Here is a 27,641-nt window from a genome sequence, read left to right as displayed (position 1 = left end):
ATTTAAAAAGTTTTGTCTTTCGATAGATAACCGTGCTAGTATATTATTTGTTTTATTTTTTCCAAAAAAAGTATTACGAATAGTCTCATTCCGATGACATGATTGACTCTGATTTAATTTTGTTATCTAACTGGTATTTAGAAAGAAATATTTTATCGGTTTCAAAGAAAAGTAAATTTAGTTTACAGTATTGTTTAGATTATGGTTTGTGTGGTATTTCTTCTAAATTTAGTTTAATTCAAGGCTGATATATTAGTATTTGATATTTTTTAGAATAATTAGTGAAAATGAAGTCCGGGAAACTGAGTGTATTGGAAATGCGTTGTAAAAAAATCGCTGCAAATCAAACTTAAACAAATTTGTACCAATGGTTACCTAATTCATCATATCTATAATATATTCTTCATAGCTTAACACAGCTTGAAATGCTAATATATAAACAACAGTATACGTAATAATAGATATTAATGTAAACAAAAACGACAATATAAGATTTTTGATACAAATGTATTGAATTTCATCATACATTTTTATTATCCCTACAAATACTTATTGTATATCCTGGTAGTTAAAAAAAATTAAATATAAAATAAATGTTTGTAGGGAATGGCTTATGGATTATTGGGTAACGTGCCTCCCATAGTAGGAATTTATATGGCTTTTTTTCCGGTTTTAATCTACTTTATTTTTGGTACATCAAGGCACGTTTCTATGGGTAAGTATTGCAATTCGAATTTGTTTCCCAATCTTTTGTATTTAGCATTAAGAACTCTCCATTGACATATCGCTCATATAAAAATCGGATGATTGAGGCCTTATATTATTTATAAGAAATATTTTACATATTTGAAAAAAAATCCAGAAACTCTTTTTGTTCCATACTGATTGAACTTGTTCTGTAAGCTTACTCAAAACTATTTGCTTACCGATATATGTTTCTAGGAACGTTTGCCATTGTATGTTTGATGACTGGTAAAGTTGTTAGTGAGTATGCAACGGTTGAGATAATGCAGAATGGCACTATGAGAAGTATAGACAACCCATTGGTTACCCAAGCATTTGGAGGGGAAACCCAATCGTTTACCACTATACAAGTAGGAACTACTGTTACCTTTGGTGTTGCTCTAATGCAGGTAAGAAATAATATGTTGTGGTTGAATAAATAAGGTCAATTAAAAACTCCGGCTTACCATAGTAAAACACATTTTTTTGACAAAATAATTTTTTTTATTCAACATAATTCCCTTCAAGGGTGATACACTGATTATAGCGACCCTGGCGAAATTATTCCATGCGCATCCCAAAATACAGACGCCATAACCTTGCCAGCCGACTGTTGCCTTTTCATCATGCTTTGAGTGAACCCGCTCATCGTGTGCAGTCTACTCGGATGACTGTCGATTAGACTTCGGAGTGAAATTATGGAATCATGTTTCATCCACTGTCACATATCGACGCAAAAACTCGGGTTTATTACGCTTGATCATCGTCAAACACAGCTCCGAATCATCAACTCGGCGTTTTTTTTTGGTCAAAAGTGAGCTCGCGCAACACCCACTTTGCACAGAGCTTTCTCATACCCAAATATTCGTGAATGATATGATGTACACGTTCACTTCATATCTTTAGAGTGTCTGCTATTTCATTCAATTTCAATTTGCGGTCATTCAAAATTATTTTGTGGACTTTTCAAATGTTTTCGTGGGTAACAACCTCTTTTGGACGTCCACTGCGGTCACCGTCTTCGGTGCTCATTTCACCATGTCTAAACTCATCATACCAATTTTCGATGGTTAATTTTCCAGTGGCAGTGTCCAGAAACTCGGCATTAAGCCAAGTTTTTGCTTCAACTAAATTTTTTCCCTTCAAAAAGCAATATTTTATCAACACGCGAAATTCCTTTTTATCCATTTTTTCATAATAACAAAAGTAGCTTCACACAAAATTCTATAATTCACAAACTAATAATCCGACAGCTGTCAAATTTATACATGCATCTTTTGAGGGTTGGGCTAACTAAAAAACATATGGATTTAATTCTAGTACTGCCATCTATGTGTCAGGCCGGGGACTTTTCAATTAACCTGTTAGATAGCGCGGATGGAGTTGAGAACTTTTAAAATATGCCCTTAAAAGAAGCTAAAATTTATCCATCAGCCATAAGTGTTTTTCTTGATCAATGCAGCATTTAGACTAAAATATAGACCTATCGCACCTTTACCAGTAACATCTAAGATATTTCAAAAACTCCGTTTAAAGAAAATAAAACCGATTATAGAGAGAAAAAACTTAATACCTTCACACTAGTTAAGGGTTATTAACGAATATTCAACAATGCACTATGTGCCTAGAATGCAATTGTAAAAGCCTATAAAAGCAAAAGGTATGTTCAGCTATATTCTTAGACGTAGCACAAGCCTTTGATAAGATATGGTTCATAAGCTAAGACTAAGATAAGGCTGTATGATGTTCTGGTTCATAAGCTACAGAAAATATTACCAAAACAACACCCAGAACTATTAAAATCTTACATTACAGCCAGAATATTTAGAGTCAAACAAAAGGAAGCCAACTATACGTTAAAAGAAGCAGGTGTACCACAAGGAAGTATATTGAGGCCAATTTCTTACCTACCCTACACATGTGATATACCACAGATGCCGGTGACGGCGAAGTGAATAGCGAAGATTCTACACGAAATTCAAGAAAAACCAAACCATGTGAAGTATCTCGAAATGAATCTGGAATGAAAACAGGAAGAAAAATCTAAAAAAGAAAAGAAAAGTACTGGAGTTCAGATATAGGATATCTATAATTATAATTATACATAATAAATTGCTGTTATACGATCAAATATTGAAACCTCTATGGACATACAGAATTCAATTAAGAGGATGTTCCACGGAAACTAATATAAATACAATATAAGTTTTCTAGAATAAAATCCTGAAAAGTATTATAAATCAGATCAGATCTCAAATACTACAGATCTGATTATTTCGAACGAAACTTTCGTTTACCGAGTCACTGAGGAAATCAAGAAAATCGCAAGGAGACACTCCATTCTCATGTCAATATCGAAGTATTTCAACCCTTGAATAACACTAGAACAAAACTAAGAGCAGACTCAAAAGAATCAAACAATTTAATCTTGTGGAGTATAGTGAGGTGCATTTAAAAGAAAAAAGAGCTGCGTTAATACATCAAGATTACTACACTAGAGTCTAAGATAAGGCCGATGAGTTCTCCTAGATATTTACTTACATTTAAGTTATTGTAAAAACAAATTATAGGTTAGTCGGCAACGACTAGTAACAATGTAATAAATTATATTATTGTAATGAAACCCTTTTTAGCTGGCCATGTATGTATTTCGAATGGGCGCAGTATCCAGCCTTCTCTCCGATACCCTAGTTAGTGGATTTACATGTGCCTCAGCTTTCCACGTTGCGTCCTCCCAGCTCAAGGATCTCTTGGGCTTGTCCATACCGAAAAGCAGAGGAAATTTTGCATTCATCTATGTAAGTTTTATATTCCGCGGGTTAATTATGGCTGAATGCGATCTAAACGATGTTCTTCTAGACTGTGCGCGATTCTATTTTAGCCCTACCTCATGCCAATTTCACTGCCATCATCATAAGTGGTATAGCATGTTTTTGTTTGATAATTAACAATGAAGTAGTCAAGGTAAGTAACGATTTTACCGAGTTTTTCGCCGTTACTTGCTGAGATTCGATCTTTCAGCCATGGTGGTCTAAAAGATTTAAAGTGCCTTTTCCTATTGAGCTAGTTGCTGTGATGTTGGGCACCATAGTGACTTATTTCACTGGAATCGATGATACGAGGAATGTAGGGACCGTCGGTTTCATTCCAACTGGGTAAGTTAACTTATATTAGCCGATATTGATTGTGTTATAATACTTAGTAACTCTTACTGGGAGTACCAGTAATTCCCCAGTATCTCTGGCAATATGCTATTATAATTTCAATTTCATTTTTTCTGATAATGGCAACTACAGTCCTATACTGACTTTTTTTTAAAATTATTTATCATAGCAATCTAATAAATTCAAACTAACAAGCTATTTGTTTTTATCCTAATTTGCTAGTTTTAAAAGTACAAAATACTTATTCTACGATATACACTTTTACTCTCCTTAATCTTCTAACTAAGCCTGATCATTATCTAGCAGCTGGAGAACCTGTAAATTGATGTGCTGATGGACCCGCAATTCATGTCTTCGGGCATAGCCCTTGATAACGACAGTTGCTAACTTCAGGTCCTTATTTAGATTGTTGTTGGAATATCTGTTTGATATTCCTATTGATTTGGCTGGTACAACTCGAGTGTTGAACACCATAAGTCCATACTGGTTTCTAGACTTATTGGTAAAACAAAAGTTTATTATATACTGACTGGGCTGAATATCTACCCAATAATCAGTATTTTTTTCGTACTTCACCTTGTTTTTCACATATTTTCTTATATGCGGCTTCCACCTTAGTGAGTTTAACATTAAGGGTTATGCCAAGGTATTTGGCTATATTTCTATATAGAACTACGTGCTGATTTATATATACTGGATTGTGCCTGATTTTTTCATTTTTCTATCCAGCATTCTATTTCGAAAATAGCAGTTTGTAACTTTTCCGTTGATTCAGTGTTATTATCTCCAATAGCTTGGATTATGGTGTCATCTGAAAATGTAGCAACAACAAATCATTTTATTGTAGGAGAGTTTACACAATTTAAATGATTGGTACCAATACTCTATAGCATATAGACTTAAATTTTACAATATTTTACATAAAACAATTTTGACCATAGCTTGTTGTCGTTTTCTTTTTTCGAACTTTAAGATGTTTGACAACTTTTACCGCCATACTAGGATGCTAGTGGCATAAACCTTAGTTTAAAAACAAGTAAAATTTAAATAAATAATAAAACAATTAGTAACTTAAATTTTTGTTTTGATCTAGATTACCTCAGCCTGCTTTGCCTATATTCAAACTGTTGCCTTACATTTGGGTTGACGTAGTCGTAATAACTATGGTTTCCTACACCATCACCATGTCGATGGCTCTAATTTTTGCCAGGAAGCTCATGTACGAAGTGAACTCCAACCAGGAGCTGTTGGCTTCGGTAAGATTTAGTGTGCTTTTGTAGAGCGATAGAATTTTGAGTGAAAAAGCTAGAGTATCTTATTTGCAAGATAACATTATGTTTCCAAAATCATTTCCAACATTACTAAAAAATGAGGACAGAAAGAATGCAAACTTGACATTATATCGCTTTAAATCAATTTAATTTACGCTTAATTTTGTTTTAACTGCCAATTTTCATATCAGGGAATCAGCAACACGATCGGGTCTTTCTTCTCCTGTTTGCCCATAACAGCATCTTTGTCACGTTCGCTGATCCAGATGTCCGTAGGTGGAGTGACGCAGTTAGCCAGTGTGATCAGCAGCGCGTTATTACTCATAGTACTTCTTTGGGTAGGGCCGGTCTTTCAGACATTGCCACGCTGTATCTTGGCTAGTATTATAGTAGTAGCTTTGAAGGTAAACAAAATTAGATGATCTCTTACGAAACGTGCCTGAAATAATTTTCTTTTTTTCTCTAGGGAATGTTAATTCAGGTAAAAGATCTGCCGAAGCATTGGAGACTGAGCAAGTGGGACGGCTTGGTATGGGTTGTCACGTTCTGCACGACGCTGTTCGTCCAGATCAGTATTGGTCTCGTTGCGGGTGTAGCCATGTCGATTTTGAGCGTTGCGGCACAAGGTCTGAGGCCCAGAGCATCGATATTGGGTCGTCTCTCGGGCACCGATCTGTATTTGGATCAAAAGAGGCACAAAGCGGTTAGTAAATACAAAGTTATTTAGTGTTAGGGCAAGGAATTATTCTTATCAGTGCGGTCTAGTGGTGGTAATTATAATTGTAAACCAGCTCAAACAGAAAAAAAACTTCGGATGAACGAGGAGTTGACGAAATAAAACTTGTAAATTGTTGGGCTTGAGAAAAGGAGATAAAGTGATTATCCTATAAATTAACTGAAAATACCATTACAAATTTGTTTACCATACTGGTTTCTTTGCCCGTCAAGTTGGAAATGAATTTATTTATCTATATCAATCGACAAAGATATAACAATCATGTATTTAAGTCCAGACGATCATTGAAATATCCACAGAACTTCAATTCATTTATAAAACGAGGAATGGTATAGTACAAGATGTTAAATAACTAAAAACTATTGAGAAAAAGGCCGGTAACGACAACAAACAATAGACGCAATCGGTGATTAGAACGCTAAATAATCATTTATATCATAAGATAAACAATTAATACAACAAAAGATGATCGAAACATACAATTAACGTTTTTAAATTCCATTACAAATTAGTAGAAATATCTAAACATTTGAATATTATCAGTATTATCAGGCACTTTAAAACTTTTTTAGACAGTGGAAGTACCGGGACTGAAGATTATCCACTTCGTGGGAGGATTGAGTTTCGCTTCTAGGGATGCGTTCAAGGATTTGTTCGTACAAAAGGTCGGTTTGGATCCCGGTGCCATATTAAGGAAACGTACCAAATTGAAGGAGAAGGTTAGTATTTTTTATAAATCAAAAATAAATTCCAAGCAGTTTACACGGCTAATAAGATTAGGAACGATAATACTTCAAGTTATTTTTAATTAGTGTTTAAACCCATTTTTTAATTCAATACAAACTCACCTATGAATCAAACATTTATCAAATACTGTAATTGAGCCGGCTTGGTGGCACAGTGGTAAAGGCGATGGGACTCTTACTGTTGCGATAACCGCGGCTTCGAATCCTGTTGGGGCATGGTCGTAAATTTATGTTTATGATTGTTGAAAAAAATTTGTGAATGTTCTAGGCAAGAGTGTAAAATCCGACAAGGAAAATGATCCCAGTCACGCCAGTAACCAGGCTGGGTAATACCGGATGTCTTCTGGGATGATTTCTAAAGTTGGTCACTCGCCAGTCGGTAGGCTTAATGCCGAGCACCGTGGTTCGGAGCCCACGTTAAACTTTAGGCCCAGTCCAGATAAACCCGTAGTTGGTAAAAGGATACTTTAAAATATAATAAAAATACTGTAATTGCTTTTGGAAATAAGAATAAGACATTTTGGGGTGAAGCAGCATTTCTTATAACTTATTTAACTAAGTCCAAAAACTAAGTGTTCGGAACTCGATAAAGATTTTCTAGCTTCTAGCCGAAAACAATTGTAAATGTTGTTACTTTTTATTTCAAAATTTAATGAATTTAGTAATAAATTTAAGTACAATAAACACCTTATGTAAATTAATTTAATATAATTTGCATATCGCAGGGCATACCCCTTGATGAAGAGGAAGACTTACTGGCCAGAGGAATCGTCATTGATTTCTCATCACTAACGTTCGTCGACCCATCGGGTGTTAATTTCTTAAGACAACTGCAAAGCGATCTGGATAAATTAAGAATCGCCTTATACTTAACTGGCTGTTCAGGTAACGTGATGATATCTTAAAAAACTGCCTAAAATTAATATTAACGAATAATAAATTATTTTCAGGTCAAGTATATGAAGTCATTACAAACTGTGATAGGTGGGAGAAGAAGGATAGCAAGTTCGTCATCTTCCCCACCGTACACGATGCCGTGCTTTACGCGCAAACAAATATTTTAGTTCAGAACAAGACGTGATTCTTATACATATTTAAATCTGTTAGAAGAGGCAAAAAATACTTAAATAAGAATGGATTCGACTATCTTAAATACTTACAAAAATGTTTACTGAAAAATAAATCGAATTACCAAGATACAGTTTGAAGTTTAATTTTGAAATTGTGATTCTGGTTTATAACCATGTCAACTTCAAATTTCCCAAATATAATTAACTTTCAATTTAAATTCTTCTTAATTTAGATTAGATAGAGTTGTCTTAAAGGAATTTCTTGATCACTATTCTACTAAAATAGATAAATAATGAATACAACTTAAATTAATACCAAACTATTCTCACTTAAACTTATTTTGAAAGGCATCTGTAATGTAGGTGTAAGGTTTAGGGCGTGTCTTCTTCGTCCTATTTTGGACCACTTTTTTTATTGTTCATTTTCATTGATTTAGAAAAATATTTTCTTAAATAATACGTATATAATATTGAATGAAGCAACATACAAAAATCATAATATATTTTTAATATGTTATACCAGGTGTACCGGAAAGTATGCCGGATTTTCTAACAGATATCGCTAGGCTTAAATATGGAATGTTACGATTTGGCACATGTCATTTTATTGTACTGACATATGACTAACATCAAGCTTCACAGCTATATATCATAGAGTACCATATATATTACTAGCGACCCGCCCCGGCTTCGCACGGGTGCAATGCTGATACTAAATTAAATACACTACAGAAAAAATATGAACGTTGTATATAAAAACATAGCGGCCCGCTCCGACTTTGCACGGGCATAAAATATATATGCCTATGTCACTCAATGAAAACAGTATTTTTGGTTCATTCATTACTGCCCTTGGCCTGCACGCATTAAATTTGGAGTAAAACAATTCCTCTTCCTCTATACTTAACTATGAAGATTTCCTGCTATCTTTGGAATATCTAAATTCATACAATTTTTATTACATTACACATTTTTAAACGCAAATTTTAAATTTGTAATATCTCCGAAAATATTTGTTTAATTTACATGCTGTAAGGAACCATATTGATCTATATTAATTGCACACTGTATTTAAGGTACTTAATTCGATAAGGATTATTGCCGTATTGCTTAAAATAGCTTCGTAAATAAGCCATTTTCTCACGTAAAAAGTAAACAATAAAAATGGTTAATGTGGGTTATCCCTAAAAGATAAACATATACCATCGCGGACTTTTTTATAGACCTTTTTATGGTGTACAATACTGTAGTACATTAATTTGATCTAACTCGTAGGGTTAGGCAGCGTTTTTGCTAATTGCTAAATAAGCCTAAAAAAATAGGTTAATTTACGACATCACGTTAGAAACCTCTAAAATTAGCAATGTTGCCTTAGTATATTATGCATGTATTATACATATAAACCTTCCTCTTGAATCACTCTATCTATTGAAAAAAACCGCATCAAAATCCGTTGCGTAGTTTTAAAGATTTAAGCGCACATAGGGATATAGGGACAGAAAAGGCGACTTTGTTTTATACTATGTACTGATATTGTATATTATTCTATGTTATACATATTTTGCGAAAGTAACAGCGTCATAAATTTTTATTTTAATGCTATTGGCGTGGTTTCGAAAATTAAAAGTGGTGATTTCAATGTGCGATACAAAGAACGTTCTGGTACACCGAAAAAGTTTGAAGATGCGAAACCGCAATAGTTATTGGATGAAGACCCAACACAACCTCAAAAATAATTTACAGAAGCGTTAAATGTGATCCAAGAAACGATTAGCGGCAATGGGCAAAATCCAAAAGTTGGGTGCCACATTAATTGAATGGCAAGCAAATGGAAAGCCGAAAAATCATTTGTGAGCTGCATCAAAAGTATTATAAGAAGTCATTTCTGCATCGAATAGTGACAGGTTATGAAAATTAGATTTAATTTGGAAATTCTAAGTGGGATTCCAAGACCAAATCATTTTGGTTTGTTCAAGACAATGTTCTGTGTTTGGTGGGACCAGAGTACCGTGGTGTATTGCGAACTTTTGAAACCTGGTAAAGCAGTTAGTAGTGATCGCTACCGACAACATATGGTCAATTTGAACCATGCAGTGATCGACAAACGTCCAAAATGGGCCCGAAGGCATGGTAAAGAAATTTTAGCAAAAAGATAAAGCAAAACCGGTCAAGAAAACGTTGAAAGCACTTGGGTCATATCGCACCCATCGTACTCTCCAGACCTTGGACAAACAATTTTGGGATGGCATCCATAAATTGCCCGAAAGATATACTTTGAAAAAATTAATTTTAGAATTTTCTTACAAATTATGTTGTTTTTTGATGAAAAAAAACTGGCAATGATTTTCCAACATTCCGGGTATAACTCAGCTCTAAACTAAATATAGTCTATCAATAATGTATAATTTTTGATATGTTCTAAATAAAACACACAAATTGCAAACAGTTTTTATTAAGTTAGTGCTTTAAAACAGTTTTCTCAATATAAAGCTTAATAAATCGAATATATTACAATCTCATAGAATTTGTGTTTAGAATATCTCTCGAAAAGTGAATAGTGAACGTGCTGGACCATTGCCCCCGCCCCGGGCACTCGCTAACAGGCGGGGAAGCGGGCGAGACCCGACCGACCACGCCCCACTTCCCTTGAACGCAAAAAAAAACACTGAATAAAATTAATTCTGTATCAAATGATCAACAATGAGGAAAGTGGCCTTCGAGTAAGATGGGAAGATTTTTTTACAGACACTAGAGGTAATCATCGGCTCTGGCAAGAAATAATTGTTCGACGATAGCGACTTGATTTGCTGGTCGGTTTTCGTTTTCTTCTTTTTTTTTACAACCATATATAAAAGCTAACAGGAAACTAAACGATGAAAAAAATATATTTACAAAATAATGTAGAGGCGAATATCACAATAAATATATCTATATATATAAAAAAGCTCTATACAGATTTTACTCAAAAACCACATTTTCATTTCAAAAAAGAGAGAGTAAAACAAAAAAAATCGACTAGATGGGTAGATATATATATAAGTACAGTTTAGAGGTGTATCTTCTGGACATCCGGACCCTTCTTAATGCCAAATCAAAAAATATATATGTATACGTACAATTAATAGAAACTAGAATTTAGTAAATTTATACTAACGAATTAATTTCGACATTTGCCAAAGTTTTCAGTTTTTGTTGTTTGTTTTTTAATCCAACGGAGCATTCGAGATTAAGAGGGACGTCAGAATCCGTAACGTAGGCATATGATTGGCTACTGAGGCGTGCCACCCCGTATGAGCTGCGCCTATAGGCGTGACTTTTGCGTAGTCCCGCCCTCTCGTTCGTAGAACAGCACGTAGGCTTCGGGGGAAACGGCGGAACGTCCTGAAGCGGACGAAACACGAGAGTCGTTATATTCATGCCACCTGAAAAAAAGGGCAGTAAATCATCACTGCAGTCCCATTGAGTCGCGTAAAAAGCATCCTACCTGTTATCAAGGGGATTTTTGCAGTGAGCTGTGTAATGACCTGAGTACGGTGTCCCTGAATGTTCGGAAACAGCGTACAGGTTGTATCTGGGTGATGGGCCGCTCTGGGGCTCCGCAGCAAACTGAGATAAATCTAAGCCCTCTAGAGGAAACTCTACTAAAGTGTTGAGCTTGCCTCTGTACCGTTCCAATGGCGAGAAACGTTTCAAATGAATCACTAATACCTAATAGAATTATAAACACACCATTATCGGATGAAGCAACTAGAACCAAACAACTCTACCTGTGGGAACTTTTGTATGCTGAAGCTCTTGGTGCACCGCCTTCGTTCTTTACACTTAGCGCACTTTGGCTTCTCGTCTCCGTCCAAGGTCTCTTCTTTGGTGAACGCGTCTAGACAGTGTGCCAAGCGTACTGATGTTGTGTGTCTTCCCGATGGCAGAGGTAATGAGAGATCCCAGAAGGGATCGAAGGTGACACTACAGTGACCACAATGAGTGCACCTAAACAAACCATTTCGATCAATATACACAACGACCAGAAACAGAGCAACAGTTCCTACTTAAGAGTTGATTTGAGTTGACCGACAAACATGTCCACGATGAAAGAATCCTCAGCCCTCAGGTATCTTCTCCAAGCCTCGTTGGCCTTCTCGGCATCAGAAAGGTTATCGTCAATGTCTGTTGTTATGGGCTTTGGTTTTGATGTGACCCTATTAACTTCCTCGTGTAAACCTAAGAAATATCACTTGATATTTCGATGTTTACAAACAAAATGAACCGTTTTTACCTTCTAAAAGATATCTCAAGAATTCCTGAGCGTCCTGCTGGGCGTACCCCATGAAACGAGGCGCGAATCTTTGAATCTGTGCTTTGAGTGCAGCCGTGTTCACTGGTCCCGAGGTGTCCGATCCCCACAGTTCCTTAATAAGCTCCGAAAAGGCTTTGATAAGTGCCCCTGAAACACGTAACATGTTTATCGATCTTTGTACTATTAGGAACGCTTCGATGTCAATACCTTTCATGGATGATGTGGTGTTGTTGACGTCCTTCTGGTAGGACTCGTTCCGTATATAGTCCAACAGCACCTTGGTGTTGCTCAGACACTAAATAAAACGGGTCGTTAAATCAAACAGATCGGTTTAATTATTCGTATAGAGTCGTTACCTGTAGTACGCTGTTCATGAAGCAAGTGTTGCCTATGTTTCGCAAGCCCACCAATCCGAGGCCGTTGCGGCTATCGGCGCTCGAACCCCTGCGCGCCTGTGCCAGGTCGTCATCGTCACCGTCTGCCGGGGGCGTGACCAACGAGCGACGGGAGGAGGGGCCTGCCAATGCGGTACTTCTACCACCCTTGGCTCCGCCTCCCGAAGGAGTTGAGGCGCTAACGTCCTGTAAAACAAAGATGATTATTAAGTGTGTTGTATGTTTACATTTAGAATAGATATTAATCTATTTACAATATTTTTTTAACAAATTTGCTTTTTTATATTATGTAAACCTAGTGATATAAATTGCATGACACATAAAAGCATATTAGCATTTTATTAAACTATTTTTAAATAAGATATAATAACAGAAGAATATGCATTATGAAAAATTATTAACCATTAACAAATATGTTTTGGTTAATGAGACAATATATCAAGACTGATAAGATGCAAAATTATTATTATTACAACAAAAATTACCATGAATATCATGGTCAATTTATTTTTTTATTATACTACTTTATTATTTATTTAAAATCAGATCAAGATAGTATATTTTGTTTTATATGGAGTATTAATTATCTCTTCTAGAAGACTAGTTTATTCCAGTAACTGAAATATATGAAGGAAATGACTCCTTAGAAACTTTATACTTGAAAAAGGTGTTAATACAATCATTTTAGATGAAAAATAGATTGCACCGTATCACAAGTGATTTTCTGAAATGGAATAAAATTGTATCGATGATTTCACCTAGGTACGTCACCAATTTAGATATATAATTGCAAACAATGATAAAGGCTAGATAGAGGTAACGGAAAACATATAGAATAGAATCATCTATTGTCTATTTTTTAAAAATATTACCACACATGTTGCAAGGTTGGTAATACTGAAATTTTTAACACGTTTTATTTCCAAATGATGTTGCGAAATATTGAAAAATAAACATAATTCTCGAATTTTGAGTACATCATATTGTGACAGAATATATGGGCTGTTGCTATTGATAGTAAATGGTAACGGCGTATATGGGGTTTGGTTAAGATACTTTACTACACTCATATTAGTCAACAACGTTCTGGCGAACAATGTTGTGGTCTCTACGTAATATTACATGTACAAATACATCCTCGCCAATGAAAAAAACAATGCAACCTCAATAGATTGTTTATCAATAGTGTGTATCAACCTCAATAGTGGTTTGACGGCATGTCGTCAACAACATAACCTTAAATTCTAGCAATTTTGTATGAGCTTTTTGTATTGCTTTGTTTTATTTTTCTCTATTCGATGTCGAACCGAGTAAGCGTCATATCAAAATCTGCATCAAGTAATCGTTGTATAAGGTAATGATCAGCAGATCGTTCGATACATTGGAATTGATGTGTTTAAGACAAACATTGAAAAAAACTCATACCATCCTTCATACCTAACCGACTTCGTCCATTTTATTACTTGTTTTAATTAATGACGTAGGCTTGGTACAGCACCACTCAGTATCAAAAATTGGATTAATTCGTCATTACTTACGATATTATTTTGAATAAAACACTAAGTTAGACGACAAAAACAGACCAAATTAATATATGCTCCCAATATGAAAATGAAAAAGGAATTAACATTCTTGTAAATCGGTATTTTGTTTAGAAAACTTCTAAATTCGCTTAATCTTAATGCTTTTTGGTTAACTGGTTAAGCAAACGAATATTCAAGAAGTTAATTGGACACTAATGCAGATTCCAATTTGAAAATTCAATGAGTTACATTTCAATTTAAAATTCTACCACTCAAAAAAACACACCCTGTATACAGTAATGCAACGGATTTGCTGACATACCGATACATTCAAGCAATACAAACGGAAATCGGTGCGACCCGAGTCGAACTTGTACTGAGACCGTCTGGATACATTCACTATGTTATCGACAAAGCCATAGGCGACTATCAGCAACAGAACGCTCCAGGCCAGAACCAGCACGCAGTCCAGATAGTACGTTATTCTGGCGTCCATGCCTCGTCATGGCAACGCGCCGACGTCATCCGAACAAGCACACAACACAGCCGACCCCATCTCGCACACAGAAGGAACGGAAATCGTGAAAATTAAACATGACAAAACCAGATAATCACCAGTATCTTCCCAATCACCATTTTCACGGGGGCAGCGCTACGTAACCACCGCGCCGATCTATTTTCGACTCTATCCCGAAAAAAAAACAAATCCGCTGTTGGCAAGTACGTGCACGCGCGAGCGCCCAGAACTAGGTCGCGGCACGCGTTTACCGACACACGATTCCAAAAAACGCCCGAGGCTGATTATTATAATTACTGCTTCTTCTATCTTGTTATCTGAATCGGATATTTCTTGGACAAAAACGAAATTAAAAATCGTCACTCATCACCTCGCGTCCTTTGGCCAGTGTCGCTCGTCAAAATATACGCTTCCGTACTAAAAATAACGCGGCATAAATGTTAGACACTTTAAAAATATCTATCGGTATTAGACAGTTTTAGCAGACGTTGGAATAAACTTCGTAAATAAAAAATTGTAAATATAATACGACGCGCCTCCAGTAAAAAAAAATTTGGTACGTTTATATGTGCTTAAAAAAGTGCCATTTTTTAGATTCATCACTATGACATCGACGAAGAACTTCACTTGCTTGAAGAATTGAATCAAGTGTTGAATATAGTTTTTTTTTCAAAACCTCTATGATAGTCGGGGAGTGCTATGTGTAGGTTATATGGCATCATCAAAGAAGTATATGGTCGCAACACCAACGCAACGCTATTACTCAATTCAAACCGTTCTGGTTCAATAATCTGGAATATTTATTCCTTTGGTCAACTAGAACTAGCTCACGGTAAAAGATTTCCTTCTAGTTCCATCACACACAGAATTACCTTTTTCGGCATCAATCCACATTGTCCACAATCATTGATGTATCTGATTGTTCAACCAATTTTTCATCACTAGTTAAAGCTATGTTTCAGAAATAACAGGTCAATTGAAAAGTCCCCGGCCTACCATAGTAAAACACATTTTTTTGGTAATTTTTTTTTAAACATATTTCCCTTCAATTGTGATACACTGATTATAGCGACCCTCCAACTTTTCGATACCATTTTTGTAGTACGATTTGTCCTTTGCTTCAAAATAGGCATCAGTTTCGTCGATCACCTCTTCATCCGACGAAAATTTCTTCCCAGCGAGCATATCTGGAGAATACGGTGGATGAGGAAGCAATTCGAAGCCCAATAGACTTTTGCCATCGTTTTCACTGACTTGTGACACGGTGCATTCTCTTGGTGAAGCAGCACTTTGTTTTTCTTTAAATGCGGCCGTCTTTCGGCGACTTCGTCCTTCAAACGGTTCAATAACGCTATGTAATAGTCGCTGTTGATGGTCCTTCCTTTTTCAAGGTAGTCAATAAAAATTATTCCATGCGCGTCCCAAAATACAGACGCCATAACCTTGCCAGTCGACTGTTGCGTTTTCCCACGCTTTGGAGCGGGTTGATCGTGTGCAATCCAATAGGATGACTGTCGATTGGAATTTGGAGTGAAATGATGGAGCCATGTTTCATTCATTGTCACATATCGACGCAAAAACTCGGGTTTATTACGCTTGATCATCTTCAAACACTGCTCCGACTCATCAACTCGTCGTTGTTTTTGGTCAAAAGTGAGCTCGCGCGGCACCCACTTTGCACAGAGCTTTCTCATACCCAAATATTCGTGAATGATATGATGTATACGTTCAGTTGATATTTTTAGAGTGTCTGCGATTTCATTCAATTTCAATTTACGGTCATTCAAAATGATTTTGTGGATTTTTAAAATGTTTTCGTCGGTAACAACCTCTTTTGGGCGTCCATTGCGTTCACCGTCTTCGGTGCTCATTTCACCACGTTTAAATTTAGCATGCCAATCCTTGATGGATGCTTTTCCTGAGGCAGTGTCCGGAAGCTCGGCATCAAGCCAATTTTTTGCTTCAACTGTATTTTTTTCCTTCAAAAAGCAATATTTTTTCAAGCGAAATTCCTTTTTATCCATTTCTTTCACAATAATAAAAGTTGCTTCACTCAAAATGCTATAATTCACAAACTAATTATCCGACAGCTGTCAAATTTATACGCATTTTTTAAGAGTTAGGGCTAACTAAAACATATGAATTTAATTCTAGTAGCGCCACCTATGTGCCAGGCCGAGGACTTTTCAGTTTACCTGTTATTTTCATCAAACTCTTTGTTATAGTCAGTATCAAATTCGACTTTGGTGGTATGCTTATCTTGCTGGTCTTTTTTTGAATGTTAAAGAGAAATACATCCTAAAATTTTTTGAACCGCATCATTAACAAATTAAAACATCTGAAAAAACTGGATTTATTATTTCATCATTACCTATGGTTGAACGCTGCTTTATATTTTCAAATTCAATAGTTTTTACAGGCCGTTGTTTAATGTTTACACGTGCTCAAAAATTACATTTTAGGCACTCATTAATTTTTCCTTTTTAATTTTAGAAATCCACCATCAGATACTCGAAGACGTCCAAGATAATAGAAAAAGCCCCAGGCAGCGAAAGAAGATCAAAAAACAATTATTTGCTCGCAGAATCTCCATCTCCGTTAACTCAAAATTACGGCATATTGTCAATTGTGTCGCTTTATTTCACGAATAGTCAGATTATTACTCTTGGTGGTTCAACTAAAAGATCAATCAATAACTTGTGTATCAATGGACTCCTTCCTTTAATTTCCACATACCATTACAGCAAACAATTACTTTCTTGTCAACGTAAAGATAACTTTTACAAAAAAGCGTTATTCTAATTTAAACTCAAAATAATAAGAGAGCAAAATTATAGAACGTACAGAAATTTAAAGTTAAAAAAACAACTAAGCGCTAATTCTCTAATAAAACTTTAACTTCAAAAAAACAATCAATTACAGCGGAGAGATAACGATATCACAATCGAGTGTTATAAATTAGCGTATTATCCGACATCAAGAAAAGCTAATTTTAAACACGTTAACATTTCTAGGAGTAATCCCGATCGATCATTTTATTTGCGATTACGTAAAGTACAAACAAAATTAATGTGAATAGAAACGCGAGTGGCTTATCTTTGGGATCCCCGCTTGCTGGCGTACGTAAATGATGGAGTATTTACCAGTATGTGCCTTCGACTCTGCGACAGAGGTAACGAACGTTTCTTCAGCATACTTTTTTTCAGTTGTCAACACTTCGGAAACGTTTGATTGGCAGGCGGTGTTTCGGATCCATCGTGCCACAACTGCTACATGAATATTTCGGACGTTCGGAACTGTCAAGGTGAAACCGTCAAAAGGTACGACCAACAGACGGATCACCCGTAATTGTCCGCTGTTAAAGAATTCTCTGTTGCCTGCAGATCACTAAGGACTCCCTCTTTTAATATACGGTGACGCTAAACAAAGTGATGTGTGTCGTACATGTACAGAAAAACCACCAATAATTAGATTCATCTAAAGATTAACAGAACCCATAAGCTATTAACTTTGGTGCCTTTAAAATACCAAATGGTGATAACTTACGCCAATTGCTTTTTCATATAGTTAATAATAATGATATCCACTTTGTCATTTATTACCCAGGACACGAGTTTTCGAAACTATTCAAACAAGTATTACCATACCTCAACAACAAATATTAACACGGATATATTTATTGACGATATTATTAACATATCTTCAAAACCACCACCAACACATTAAAGATAAATAGGAATGAGGTGTACCTAAGAGACTGCACTAAAGAATAAAAAACAGACTGTCATTGACGATGTACCTTTCTGGGTATTAAGATAAGGATTAGACCTTGTTGGTGCCTTGAGTAAAATTAGTTACATCAAAAGAATTACAGGTGTAAGAAATATCATTATATGCCATTTATTTTGACAAAAATGTTGTCTCTTTATAAAGATATGCTTCCTTTATACATATATAATTTCTTTCATTTTATTTTCTCATTAAGGGTTATTATATATTTTAAGCATTGTTTAGATTATAATGTCTAACTGAAATAGGTTACTATAGTGTTTTATCTATATTCAATTAAAATTTGTTTTATAATTATTTTCCATCAAATATATTGCATTTAATGACACATTGTAATTAATGTATTAATTACATGTATTATTAATGAGTATGTTATTATTAATTTTTATTAATAATCCTAAGACTATAAAATTGTTTAATATCTATAATATAAGTAAAACTGGAAGATTCGTTGTTTCAGTCACATTTTTTAACATAAGCATAGAATATATAACAAGGAAGATAAATAGAAATACAGTAAGGTCAGAAGTGAACAACCTTTACCATATACAAATTACCTAATCATGCTAGATAAAGAAGATATGTACTAGGAAAAATGCTAGAAGTATTAAAACAAAATTGTAAAATCCGTCCGAACTGGAAATCAAAACAAACATAAATAGAAAAAAGAAAAAAGAGGTAGACAAGTTCAAAAATCTCAATTATATAATTAGGACATGAAGATAAAGATATATTAATGAAAGAAAATATAAAAACAAACAAGAATAAAAGAATATTAAAAATGACATACAAGTTGAAGAAAAACTAAAATACCACCATACTAGATCTCAAGAACTATACTGGGACCAACAAAAGTTGCAGAAAATTAATACAAAATAAGAAAGAATCCTTATGATCCTTAGGATTAGAGAAAAAGGTAGATATAGTAAGAAAAACAAGACAATACAGAATAAATTGGCTGGAGTATTTATACAGAAGTGACCCAAAAGAAATTACAAATATAGTAACAGAAGTGGGTGAGGACAAAGATCGACATAAGTTAGATGATGCAGCGATAACAGCCTGCGATAAGGGACCAATAAGTACTGGACTGGCTAGATACACTCCGAATGATCTAGAAGGCCTTTTTTAGAAGCGGCGATACTCCCTATTGTTATTAAGGTATTAGGAAAATAATGCTCATATGTAACTATTGTGCTTGGTTAACAGCAGTTCTCAAAGAGAAAGTGCTAAAACTATAGTTTAAAGTGTAATGAAATGCGCGTGCCCGCCTTGGGATATCCCAGCGTGCTCTCTGTTTTTCTTTTGGTAACGCAGCCTGAACCGTCGCCCAAAACCATACTTACATAGCTGTACTTCCGACCGATTTTCTCGTTCTCGCTATCCAACTCATCGCTGGCGGGCTCGTTCGGTATAAAACTGGCGCACTGGTTCACCCTGGACGTTCTCTTTCTCTCATCCCCGTTCACCTTGTCCTCCTTGTCGATCTCCCCGTTCACCACCTCCGCCAACTTCAAACTGGAACCGCCGCCGCCGCCCGCCTGCAACACGCCGTTCTCAAGTGAGTCGCCGCCCTCCGCGGCCGCGCCTGGGGCGTGGTCTAGGCCGTTGCTAAGCGACGCGGCACGTCCGTTGCTAAGCGACGATGAGCCGGAGGCGTGACCGTTATTAAGGATTGACGATTTGGAGGGCGTGGCCGGTGGGGGTTTGCTGGCAGCGGCCGAGGTGGGTGAAGCCTTAAAGCAAAAGCACAAAAATACGGTGAGGTTCTTTTCGGATTATGGGCGAGTAAAACGACTGATGGCGATTGCGTTGGCGCGACGAGGCTCATATCGAAATAGATGTGTGCAAATGTGTTAGGACTACGTGGGTGCATTGAAATCTCCTGTTCTGCTAGGTGTTAAGGCTCTACTAAGCTTTCACTCGATAAGTAAACTCCACAATACATATTAACATGACAGACATGATGACTCATGTTGGAAAAATTTATAATATTCCAATACACTTGCTATTTCCTCAAATTTATTATTTCTACGGGATTTTTTATAATTATGACGTAAGCTGTTTTGCACATATTCGTTTAAGTGAATGTAATAATAAATTTCAACCTTTTTGAGGTTAAATTACATAATCTATATATATTAATTTTCTAATTTTACATTGAAATTTTAACTCTTTCTTAGGTCTATTTTTGTTTCTGTTTCGATATATCGATATTTTCTCCTACGATATATCGATATTATTTTTAAAATATCGATATTTTTCTCTCCGGCCGACACCCCTAAATCTCGCCTTAGGTATGAAAATAAATAATTTTTTTTGAAATATTTTAATCTCATCAACTGAATTACATGTTTATAATTTTAAAAATGATTGTTGGTTATAGTCATCATGTCTATTGAACCGAGAATCGATGCTGGACTTAATAATACCCAACAAATGAGCAATGAAAAATAACATCTAGAAACAGCAGGTTTTAATGCAATCGAGCGATGTTAGAAGCATGGAAAGGCTACGTATTAACAGAATTCCATAAATACGTCTACTAATATTTCCTTCGTTTCAGTGTATGTAGTCCACCCTCTTATCATAGAAAAACAACATGTTCATGTACATGCACCTAGTTAGCATTCGTCGTGTGGTTAACTACAAGATAACTGGAAGTGCAGCATTATCGAGTCATAGTGTCAGATAACATTGATAGGTCGGAAGCGTGGCAATAATCACCTCTTTGGGCACATTATCCTCGACAACCCTTTTGATCTGTCTGCCGCCAACTACCCTAGCGGGGGCGGTACGCGGTAGCTTTTCGTTAGGTTTGTTCGGCTTATCGTCGAATCGCTTGCACAAGTCAGCGACGCTGGCCCGTCGATTGCCGTTGGCGTCGGCGTCGGGCAAATCGGGCGGGTTAGCGTTGATACCGTTTTTGCAATTAGCGTTATTGCTGTTAGGCGAGGCACTGTTACTGCTTGTCGCGCTATCGGGCGTTACCTGTTTTTTGCTGTTGGACTTATTTTCGATCGGCGGCAAACCTACAAACAACACAGCATCAGTATATTACAAGACATACCCTATACACGCAGAGACACGGTTCGTACCTATATCGTTAATGGACTTGGATCTAGATATATTCTCATATTTGTTTCGGTAGATGGCCGGTACGTAATTTGCCGGTGAGTATTTATTCCGTAATTCTGCAACTGAATCTATAACGCTCGAAGCGGACACCCTATCAGGCCTACTGAGTGAACTATCTCTGCGATCACATAACAGAACAAAATTGAATTTTCCACTCGGCATTCGGATAAAGGTCGATGTCTGACTCACCTACGTGGAATATCCAGCACACTGCTTTCTCTAATGGAACTAATTCCGCTATCTCTGGATAAAGAGCCTTCTCGTGATTCTTCCTTGAATCTCGTCGTCACGCCATCTTCCGTTATCGATCCACTTCTATCAACGAATAAGAATTGTTTATTATCATCTAACAATACAACTGTGATGATTTGTGGAAAATAAACGTAAAAATAACACGTGGAAATAATGTGTTTGTGTGGCAATAGACCAAAACACGTTTCTTAATCATATAATTTGCCCTTCACCGCTCCATGTGCTAATATAATAAGCAAACATTTACAATGTCACATATTAACAAACTAAAACTACATCTATCTTAATTAATATAAAAACAATACTTCTGATAATACATTTAGTGAAAGTAATATGTGAATAACGATTTATGATCAGGAATTATTTCTTACAATTTTGTTGTTTTCTGCGGAAAAAGGTGCAATTAAAAAATGTATCGTTTCCACCATGTTTTTCCACCTTTCTAACATACTAGTAACTTTTCGACAAAAAGTTACTGTTGTCCGTCTATTAAACCATATACAAAGTGTCTCAAAAAAAGCTTATGTTTAGTGAATTGACTAAAAAAAGCCGACTTGGTTGGCGCAATGGTAAAGGCGACAGGACGGTCCACCTAATGTTACGATATTTGCGGGTTCGAATCATGCTGGAGTATGGTCGTAAATTTATGTTTGTGATTGTTTAATATTTGTGATTGTCCTAGGCAAGAGTGCAAAATTCGACAAGGAAAATGGTCCTAGTCACGCCAGTAAGCAGGCTGGGTAAGACCGGATGTCTTCTGGGATGGTTTCTAAGTTGGCCACTCGCCAGTCGGTAGGTTTAATGCCGGGGACCGTGGTTCGAAGCCCACGTTAAACTGTAGATCCAGTACAGATAAACCCATAGTTAATAAAAGGAGACTTTAAAATATATATAAAAAAATTAAAATGTGGAATTTAAGAATACTAAATATAATATCCTGGATAATTCTTGGTGTCGACATTACAATCATGAGGTCACTTTAGCCGAATGAATAGAAATAAGTTGCCTTTTCATTGTTCATTGAGATTCATACAAATACAGATGCGGGTAAACGTTGAAAGTCGCTCAATTGCCTGATTATCGAAGTCAAGTTCATGACTGACATCCTGAAACTTTAATTATCGCACCGATTAAATTCTATGGAGATGTTTCTCTAATAATAATAATATTTATTGCGGATGATACTGAACTTCCTAATAAACCCACCCCTAAATATCTTGTCTATGGCGCTAGTGGGCAACAACACCGAGATGACAAACTGACTGTCAAAGGCGTCTAGTGGCTAATCTCACCTGGCAATTAGGATATGATAAATTTGTCGACAGTATAGATCGGCAGTTGGCAACTGGTTTTACATTTATATACTTGAGAGCCCCTTAACATCTAGCTAGCACTTATACTACTACATATTTTGCAAGTACCCGTGCCGTGCTAGACGCCACGGGTGTGATTTAATTAGTGAAATAGCCTCCACACGCTTCGACGTGACGAAAAGATGGCGAGCTATCCAAACATATTCTGCGACTGTTAAGTCGGGAAAACTCTGTCAATTCCTTAAATGGCCCTATGAAGTTGCGGCAATGCCAGAATGAACTGATGTGACTGCGAAGTTGTTCAAGAAAACGTCTGAAATGATGTTCGAAGAAAAGTATGAAAATTGCAAAAAAAAACAGTTATCAAGCTGGCTACTATATTGGGCTTAACATATATACGCGATTCATTTTCTCCAAGATGAATTCCTTAAAGAATAAATATCATTCCAGATAAACGGACGTCTGCCTTGATCGGATTTGTTAATCGTCGCGTGAACCGAAATATAAAAACTAACTAGAGACCGACCCCCACTCGTTCTACTTACTGTTTTTATATGATTACATAAATTAGGCCAATTATAAACTAGTATAGTACGTACAGCCTATCCATTAAAACAGCCAATCTACGTCATAAGCGTCGCAATGTTGCCGCATTAACTTAGAATTTTGATTTACAACATTTACCGATTTGTAACCTCTAATTATTATCACTAATATTTTGAAGAATTATGTAGACATTTGACAACAGTGTCGACCAGTACCAACACAAATCTAATTTTACAGACTGATTCGGTAACAGGTCCGACGCATCAGATGTATTCTGTCTCTTTTTAACCAGGGTAAAATGAGAACGAAAAAACTGCTCCTGGTTTCAAAATTAATTTTACATTTTTACAAACTACGTTCTACAGTTGATTCTACGTCATTTATGATGTGTATTGGCTGATTTATAGGACTATAAGTTTATGTATGGATAAGTTTTAATAATGGTCTAAGTTTCTTCCTGTATTGCGAGAGTATTTTGACTATATCCGGACGCAATTAGAATTATGACCAACAGGTGTTATTAGCAAGAAATAATTCCTGATCACAATATTTTTCAAAAATATTAACTATCAATAGAATATGGTAAGCAAATATTGGCACATATATTTTATATAATTTCTATCATATACTTATACAAATAATTCACCATTTAATTAGTATATTTTTTAAATTTTCATAACTGTTCAAATAAACCTCATTCAATTGTTTATGATATTTGTCAATACCATCAAAACCAATCAAGAAACCTTTTAGCAACATAAAAAAATGTATCACATACTTTGTATAATGTTTATGTTCACAGGTGCTTTCAAAATACTGTCCCCATTTGTAACTAGTCATATTTTTCGCAAAAATATAGAAAAACAGTCTAAAACTTTTTCGAAAAAAATCCGCTTGCCACTTTATAATATAAACTATTAAATAAACTAACAGGATGAGAATTGTGGTTACAGTGAAATGTTTAATCAATTCTGTAAATATTTAACAAGATATAACTATTCATATCTATATTTACTCTATAAACAAAAAATGTTCTTAGATCTGTGAAGTGTTCCTTAAATAATCAAGTACATTAAATCTTTACACCCACATATTATTTACTGTTCTACTTTAGCCAAAATTCAAAATTAAATTAAACCAAAAATATCGTTTGGTTTTTTGCATTTTTTAGAATCTATCATTATTTTTAAAAGTGACTTGCACATTTATGGTACTGGTGTTTAGTATCTGCTTACTTTTGTGATCCAGAAAAAGAAAATTAAGAAAGCATGTGCTTACATTCCTGACCTATTTATTTATATCTTATATATACATGCCTGAGAAGCCTATTTTTTAAGCAAAATGTTGAGTTATAAAAAACTGATAAAATAAATTCGACTTACCTTGAGTATACCCTTCTTCCATCAGTATCTGTATAAGATCTTGAGGTATATCTTTCGGAATAACTTGAAATTCGTGGACTGTAACCATAATAAGGCCTATCGAATGCTGAACTATATGTTGATCGATATGAACCTGTTAATCCGGATGATGTACTCCTGTGTGGACTTAGCACTGGCATTGTGGAGCAATTTGTAATACACAAAGTAACACTGTAGATATAGAGAATTGACTTTGGCCCTATTAGGTGTGTTTATCGAAAACCATGTCGTTATTGCGGCACTGAAAAACCAAAAGAAAGGTAAAAAAACGCTCTCACTGTGGTAAAAATAGATGGATCCCGGCTATTTTCTAAAATATGTCACTTTAAATACGAAATAAAAGTAATGGACTATTTTTAGCGGGTCGCATCGCAGCAGCCCTCGAAAGTGCTCGAATTCTATTGTTTTTATATTATTTTGTCGATTATCCTTCGGCCGAACTATAAATAATCGACTCCAGAAAATTTACGTGATTTTAGCCTGGATTTTTAAGGCACGATTAAATGTCCAAAAATAAACATATTTCAATATCACTAACATAAGCACAACAACATATAAAACTGCATCAGAATAGAAGCGAAATAAAGGGTATCTTACCAAAATCTTGTTCGTAAGATTAATTAAATTATTAATGAAAATTTTCAGCAAAAAATAAATAAAAAGCAGATCCTGGAATTCACGCGGCGGCCATGTTGAATAATCACGTCAGCCCCATACGATACTATTGGTCATCATCGAAGCCCACCCATTTGACCGACGACCTTGACAGAACCCGATGACGAATAAAAGTAGGTCAACGTTTACATTTTTTATTTAATTTTAAGATAATATCTTTTAGGTTGTTTATATATATTTGATTCCCCAATTTATCTACCATTAACGTAACAGTATAATCCCAAAGAGAATATAATTTATAATATATATAATACACATTTTTAGCGATATATTATATTACCACTGTAAAAATTAACAATTTTAATAAAACAAAAAATAAAAACAAAACCGGCTAGGGTTAAAATAAAGTTAAAGTATCACATCTGAATTAAATAATATTATATCATAAAGAATACATAACTACCATACACACTCCAATTACTTTCATAAATTTATCCCAACACATTTTTAATTCCGGATTGGCTCTAAAACATATATAAGGATTATTTAAATACTGGATATAATTAATAAGGTTACAACATACCTGATGGCATCTATATCTAATGCACTAGAGTGATATGCTGAACAAAACTGTTGGAGATCATGGACCGTCCAGTTTCCAGTACGAAATAAGTCCAATATCTGTGACAATTCTACAAATAAATTTTTCATGTCTCTTGTCCTGTGTAATGTCGAAGCCAAAGTAATAATTGCGCCAGTGTATTTTTTAAAATTAACATCCAGCTCCATAAAACTTTTTTGCAGCAAGTTTGGTTTCAGTTTAATACAGACTAATCTGAAACAATATTGATTTTCATGACAAATTGTACAAATAATATTTCATGTTACTGTTTATGATCTTTTTCCTTCTCTAATAATACTTTCAGCTCCCTTAATTCTAACAAAAACTCCTTATCCATTTCAATATCATAACATTCTGTATTTGTTAATTTATATGTCCAATAATCCATAATAACTTCACAACATTTCTTCCAAGCAGGGAATGTCATCGATTGCAATTTCTACAAACTCATAAAACTGAATATCTTTATTACATATTTTACTGTTACTACAAACCTTTTTTGAGGTTTCAAATCTAACAGATGCTAAAAACACAATGCTAGCATATTTTCTTGCAAGTTCCTCAGAGAGGTAAAAACAATTTCTTATGTTTTCGACCTTAGATCCTGGCATTTCTTCAACTGTTTTATATACCCTCTTCATATTGTCAAATTGTCGTCTGAAAACTGTGAGTAAATAAAGTGATTTTTATCACTCAGTAGTTTACCTTACCGACAAGACTTTAATGGTTTTCCTGTTTTCTCAGACACCTCATCTAAATCTTTGCGATTTTTTGAACTCAATTTTTTCCCAAGTAATTCCCTAACCACATCGTCATCAAACTCATAATACTTCTCTATCAGCAACTGCCTTGTAGCAGGTTCGATTTGGAATGCTGATTGTTCTTGTAACTTATTAGGATTGCTTAGTAATTTCTCCAATAGGGAATAAGTTCGATAATGATCTAAGACATCGCTGGTAATGAGTTCTAGACTTGCTCCAGTTTGCTTTCCTAAACCTTTCTTATCTAGTATAGTCACCGCTTCCCTTGCTAAAATACATTTTTACAATGTCACAATTTTTATTTTAAAGAAAAATACCTGTGTTCCCTTCGATCCATATTTGATAAATTTCAGGATCTACTAATGTATAATTACTTATAAAAACATCAACTTCTGTCATATCTGCAAAAATCTAACAAATAAATATATTTTAAAACAATCTCTAAATTATTTACTATTTATTATTGTATAATATATTGTAAAGGTCAAATTGTACTTTTGAGCTACTCAAGAATAAAATAACAGAAATCATAGATCAAAAAATGTTGTTAGAAATATCAGTATATTTTTACGTAATATTATAGCATTCATTAAAATTTAAGATTTAAGACAAATTTATTACTGTTTATTTCTAATTTGTTTTTTTTTGCAGCAGTTTAAAATACTACATTAGGAATATCATATATGTAATTTTTTAGTATTGGGTGTAATCGATACAGTCCAATAATCCATATAAACTTATAAAT

General features: G+C 35.1%; 3 protein-coding genes and 3 long non-coding RNA genes across 16 annotated transcripts in view; 4 read left to right on the top strand and 2 right to left on the bottom strand.

The window, feature by feature from the left end:
* LOC143192624 (prestin) overlaps nucleotides 1-7,839 on the top strand; it is a 35,512-nt gene extending 27,673 nt beyond the window's left edge. For all 6 annotated transcript variants that reach the window (XM_076398085.1, XM_076398086.1, XM_076398084.1 and 3 more), the window contains 11 exons: nucleotides 604-715; nucleotides 943-1,133; nucleotides 3,357-3,521; nucleotides 3,583-3,687; nucleotides 3,745-3,878; nucleotides 4,981-5,143; nucleotides 5,350-5,562; nucleotides 5,625-5,861; nucleotides 6,467-6,613; nucleotides 7,366-7,525; nucleotides 7,591-7,839. In XM_076398085.1, coding sequence (XP_076254200.1) covers nucleotides 604-715; nucleotides 943-1,133; nucleotides 3,357-3,521; nucleotides 3,583-3,687; nucleotides 3,745-3,878; nucleotides 4,981-5,143; nucleotides 5,350-5,562; nucleotides 5,625-5,861; nucleotides 6,467-6,613; nucleotides 7,366-7,525; nucleotides 7,591-7,721 — 1,758 coding nt within the window. In that variant the 3' untranslated portion in view covers nucleotides 7,722-7,839. The remainder of the gene's footprint in view (nucleotides 1-603; nucleotides 716-942; nucleotides 1,134-3,356; nucleotides 3,522-3,582; nucleotides 3,688-3,744; nucleotides 3,879-4,980; nucleotides 5,144-5,349; nucleotides 5,563-5,624; nucleotides 5,862-6,466; nucleotides 6,614-7,365; nucleotides 7,526-7,590) is intronic.
* Nucleotides 7,840-10,146: 2,307 nt separating this feature from the next.
* Nucleotides 10,147-25,682, bottom strand: Usp2 (Ubiquitin specific protease 2). 5 transcript variants are annotated; one of them, XM_076398068.1, is made up of 13 exons: nucleotides 25,496-25,682; nucleotides 24,860-25,139; nucleotides 21,556-21,681; nucleotides 21,327-21,484; nucleotides 20,956-21,260; nucleotides 19,575-19,964; nucleotides 12,361-12,585; nucleotides 12,212-12,299; nucleotides 11,984-12,151; nucleotides 11,757-11,928; nucleotides 11,478-11,697; nucleotides 11,195-11,418; nucleotides 10,147-11,132 (listed from the first exon to the last, which is right to left on the bottom strand). In XM_076398068.1, the coding sequence occupies exons 2-13, from the start codon at nucleotides 25,036-25,038 to the stop codon at nucleotides 11,012-11,014; spliced, it is 2,376 nt and encodes a 791-aa protein (XP_076254183.1). In that variant the 5' UTR covers nucleotides 25,039-25,139; nucleotides 25,496-25,682; the 3' UTR covers nucleotides 10,147-11,011. The 5 variants fall into 5 exon arrangements, with proteins under 5 accessions (XP_076254183.1, XP_076254184.1, XP_076254185.1 ...); XM_076398069.1 differs by having other exon boundaries at nucleotides 19,575-19,769; XM_076398070.1 differs by having other exon boundaries at nucleotides 21,220-21,260.
* On the top strand, nucleotides 15,134-17,135 carry LOC143192622 (uncharacterized). Its single transcript, XR_013004841.1, has 2 exons — nucleotides 15,134-15,271; nucleotides 16,933-17,135. It is a non-coding gene; the product is annotated as an uncharacterized LOC143192622 (long non-coding RNA).
* On the top strand, nucleotides 17,449-17,909 carry LOC143192623 (uncharacterized). The gene is made up of 3 exons (XR_013004842.1): nucleotides 17,449-17,584; nucleotides 17,646-17,759; nucleotides 17,823-17,909. It is a non-coding gene; the product is annotated as an uncharacterized LOC143192623 (long non-coding RNA).
* Nucleotides 25,260-25,876, top strand: LOC143192621 (uncharacterized). Its single transcript, XR_013004840.1, has 3 exons — nucleotides 25,260-25,486; nucleotides 25,544-25,686; nucleotides 25,737-25,876. It is a non-coding gene; the product is annotated as an uncharacterized LOC143192621 (long non-coding RNA).
* Nucleotides 25,831-27,420, bottom strand: Fibp (acidic fibroblast growth factor intracellular-binding protein). 2 transcript variants are annotated; one of them, XM_076398075.1, is made up of 7 exons: nucleotides 27,351-27,420; nucleotides 27,214-27,297; nucleotides 26,846-27,164; nucleotides 26,630-26,792; nucleotides 26,402-26,574; nucleotides 26,097-26,348; nucleotides 25,831-26,037 (listed from the first exon to the last, which is right to left on the bottom strand). In XM_076398075.1, the coding sequence occupies exons 2-7, from the start codon at nucleotides 27,293-27,295 to the stop codon at nucleotides 25,956-25,958; spliced, it is 1,071 nt and encodes a 356-aa protein (XP_076254190.1). In that variant the 5' UTR covers nucleotides 27,296-27,297; nucleotides 27,351-27,420; the 3' UTR covers nucleotides 25,831-25,955. The 2 variants fall into 2 exon arrangements, with proteins under 2 accessions (XP_076254190.1, XP_076254189.1); XM_076398074.1 differs by having other exon boundaries at nucleotides 27,214-27,387.
* Nucleotides 27,421-27,641: the final 221 nt, after the last annotated feature.

Source organism: Rhynchophorus ferrugineus, unplaced genomic scaffold (assembly GCF_030347505.1).
Source record: "Rhynchophorus ferrugineus isolate W39M unplaced genomic scaffold, kcgeb_rfMv2 rfM3, whole genome shotgun sequence".
In the NCBI taxonomy this organism is placed as follows: domain Eukaryota; kingdom Metazoa; phylum Arthropoda; class Insecta; order Coleoptera; family Curculionidae; genus Rhynchophorus; species Rhynchophorus ferrugineus.
Note: the sequence above shows the minus strand (reverse complement) of the source record. Positions and strands in the feature narration are given on the sequence as shown.

Coding starts and splice junctions, on each gene's coding strand:
- Fibp (XM_076398075.1), bottom strand. CDS start 27,295: ATGACAGAAGTTGATGTTTTTATAAGTAATTATACATTAGTAGATCCT. Junction 26,793..26,845: donor AAACCATTAAAGTCTTGTCG/GTAAGGTAAACT, acceptor CACAGTTTTCAG/ACGACAATTTGACAATATGA. Junction 26,575..26,629: donor GATTTGAAACCTCAAAAAAG/GTTTGTAGTAAC, acceptor ATGAGTTTGTAG/AAATTGCAATCGATGACATT.
- Usp2 (XM_076398068.1), bottom strand. CDS start 25,038: ATGCCAGTGCTAAGTCCACACAGGAGTACATCATCCGGATTAACAGGT. Junction 11,929..11,983: donor CTTGAGATATCTTTTAGAAG/GTAAAAACGGTT, acceptor GATATTTCTTAG/GTTTACACGAGGAAGTTAAT. Junction 11,419..11,477: donor GCATACAAAAGTTCCCACAG/GTAGAGTTGTTT, acceptor TAATTCTATTAG/GTATTAGTGATTCATTTGAA.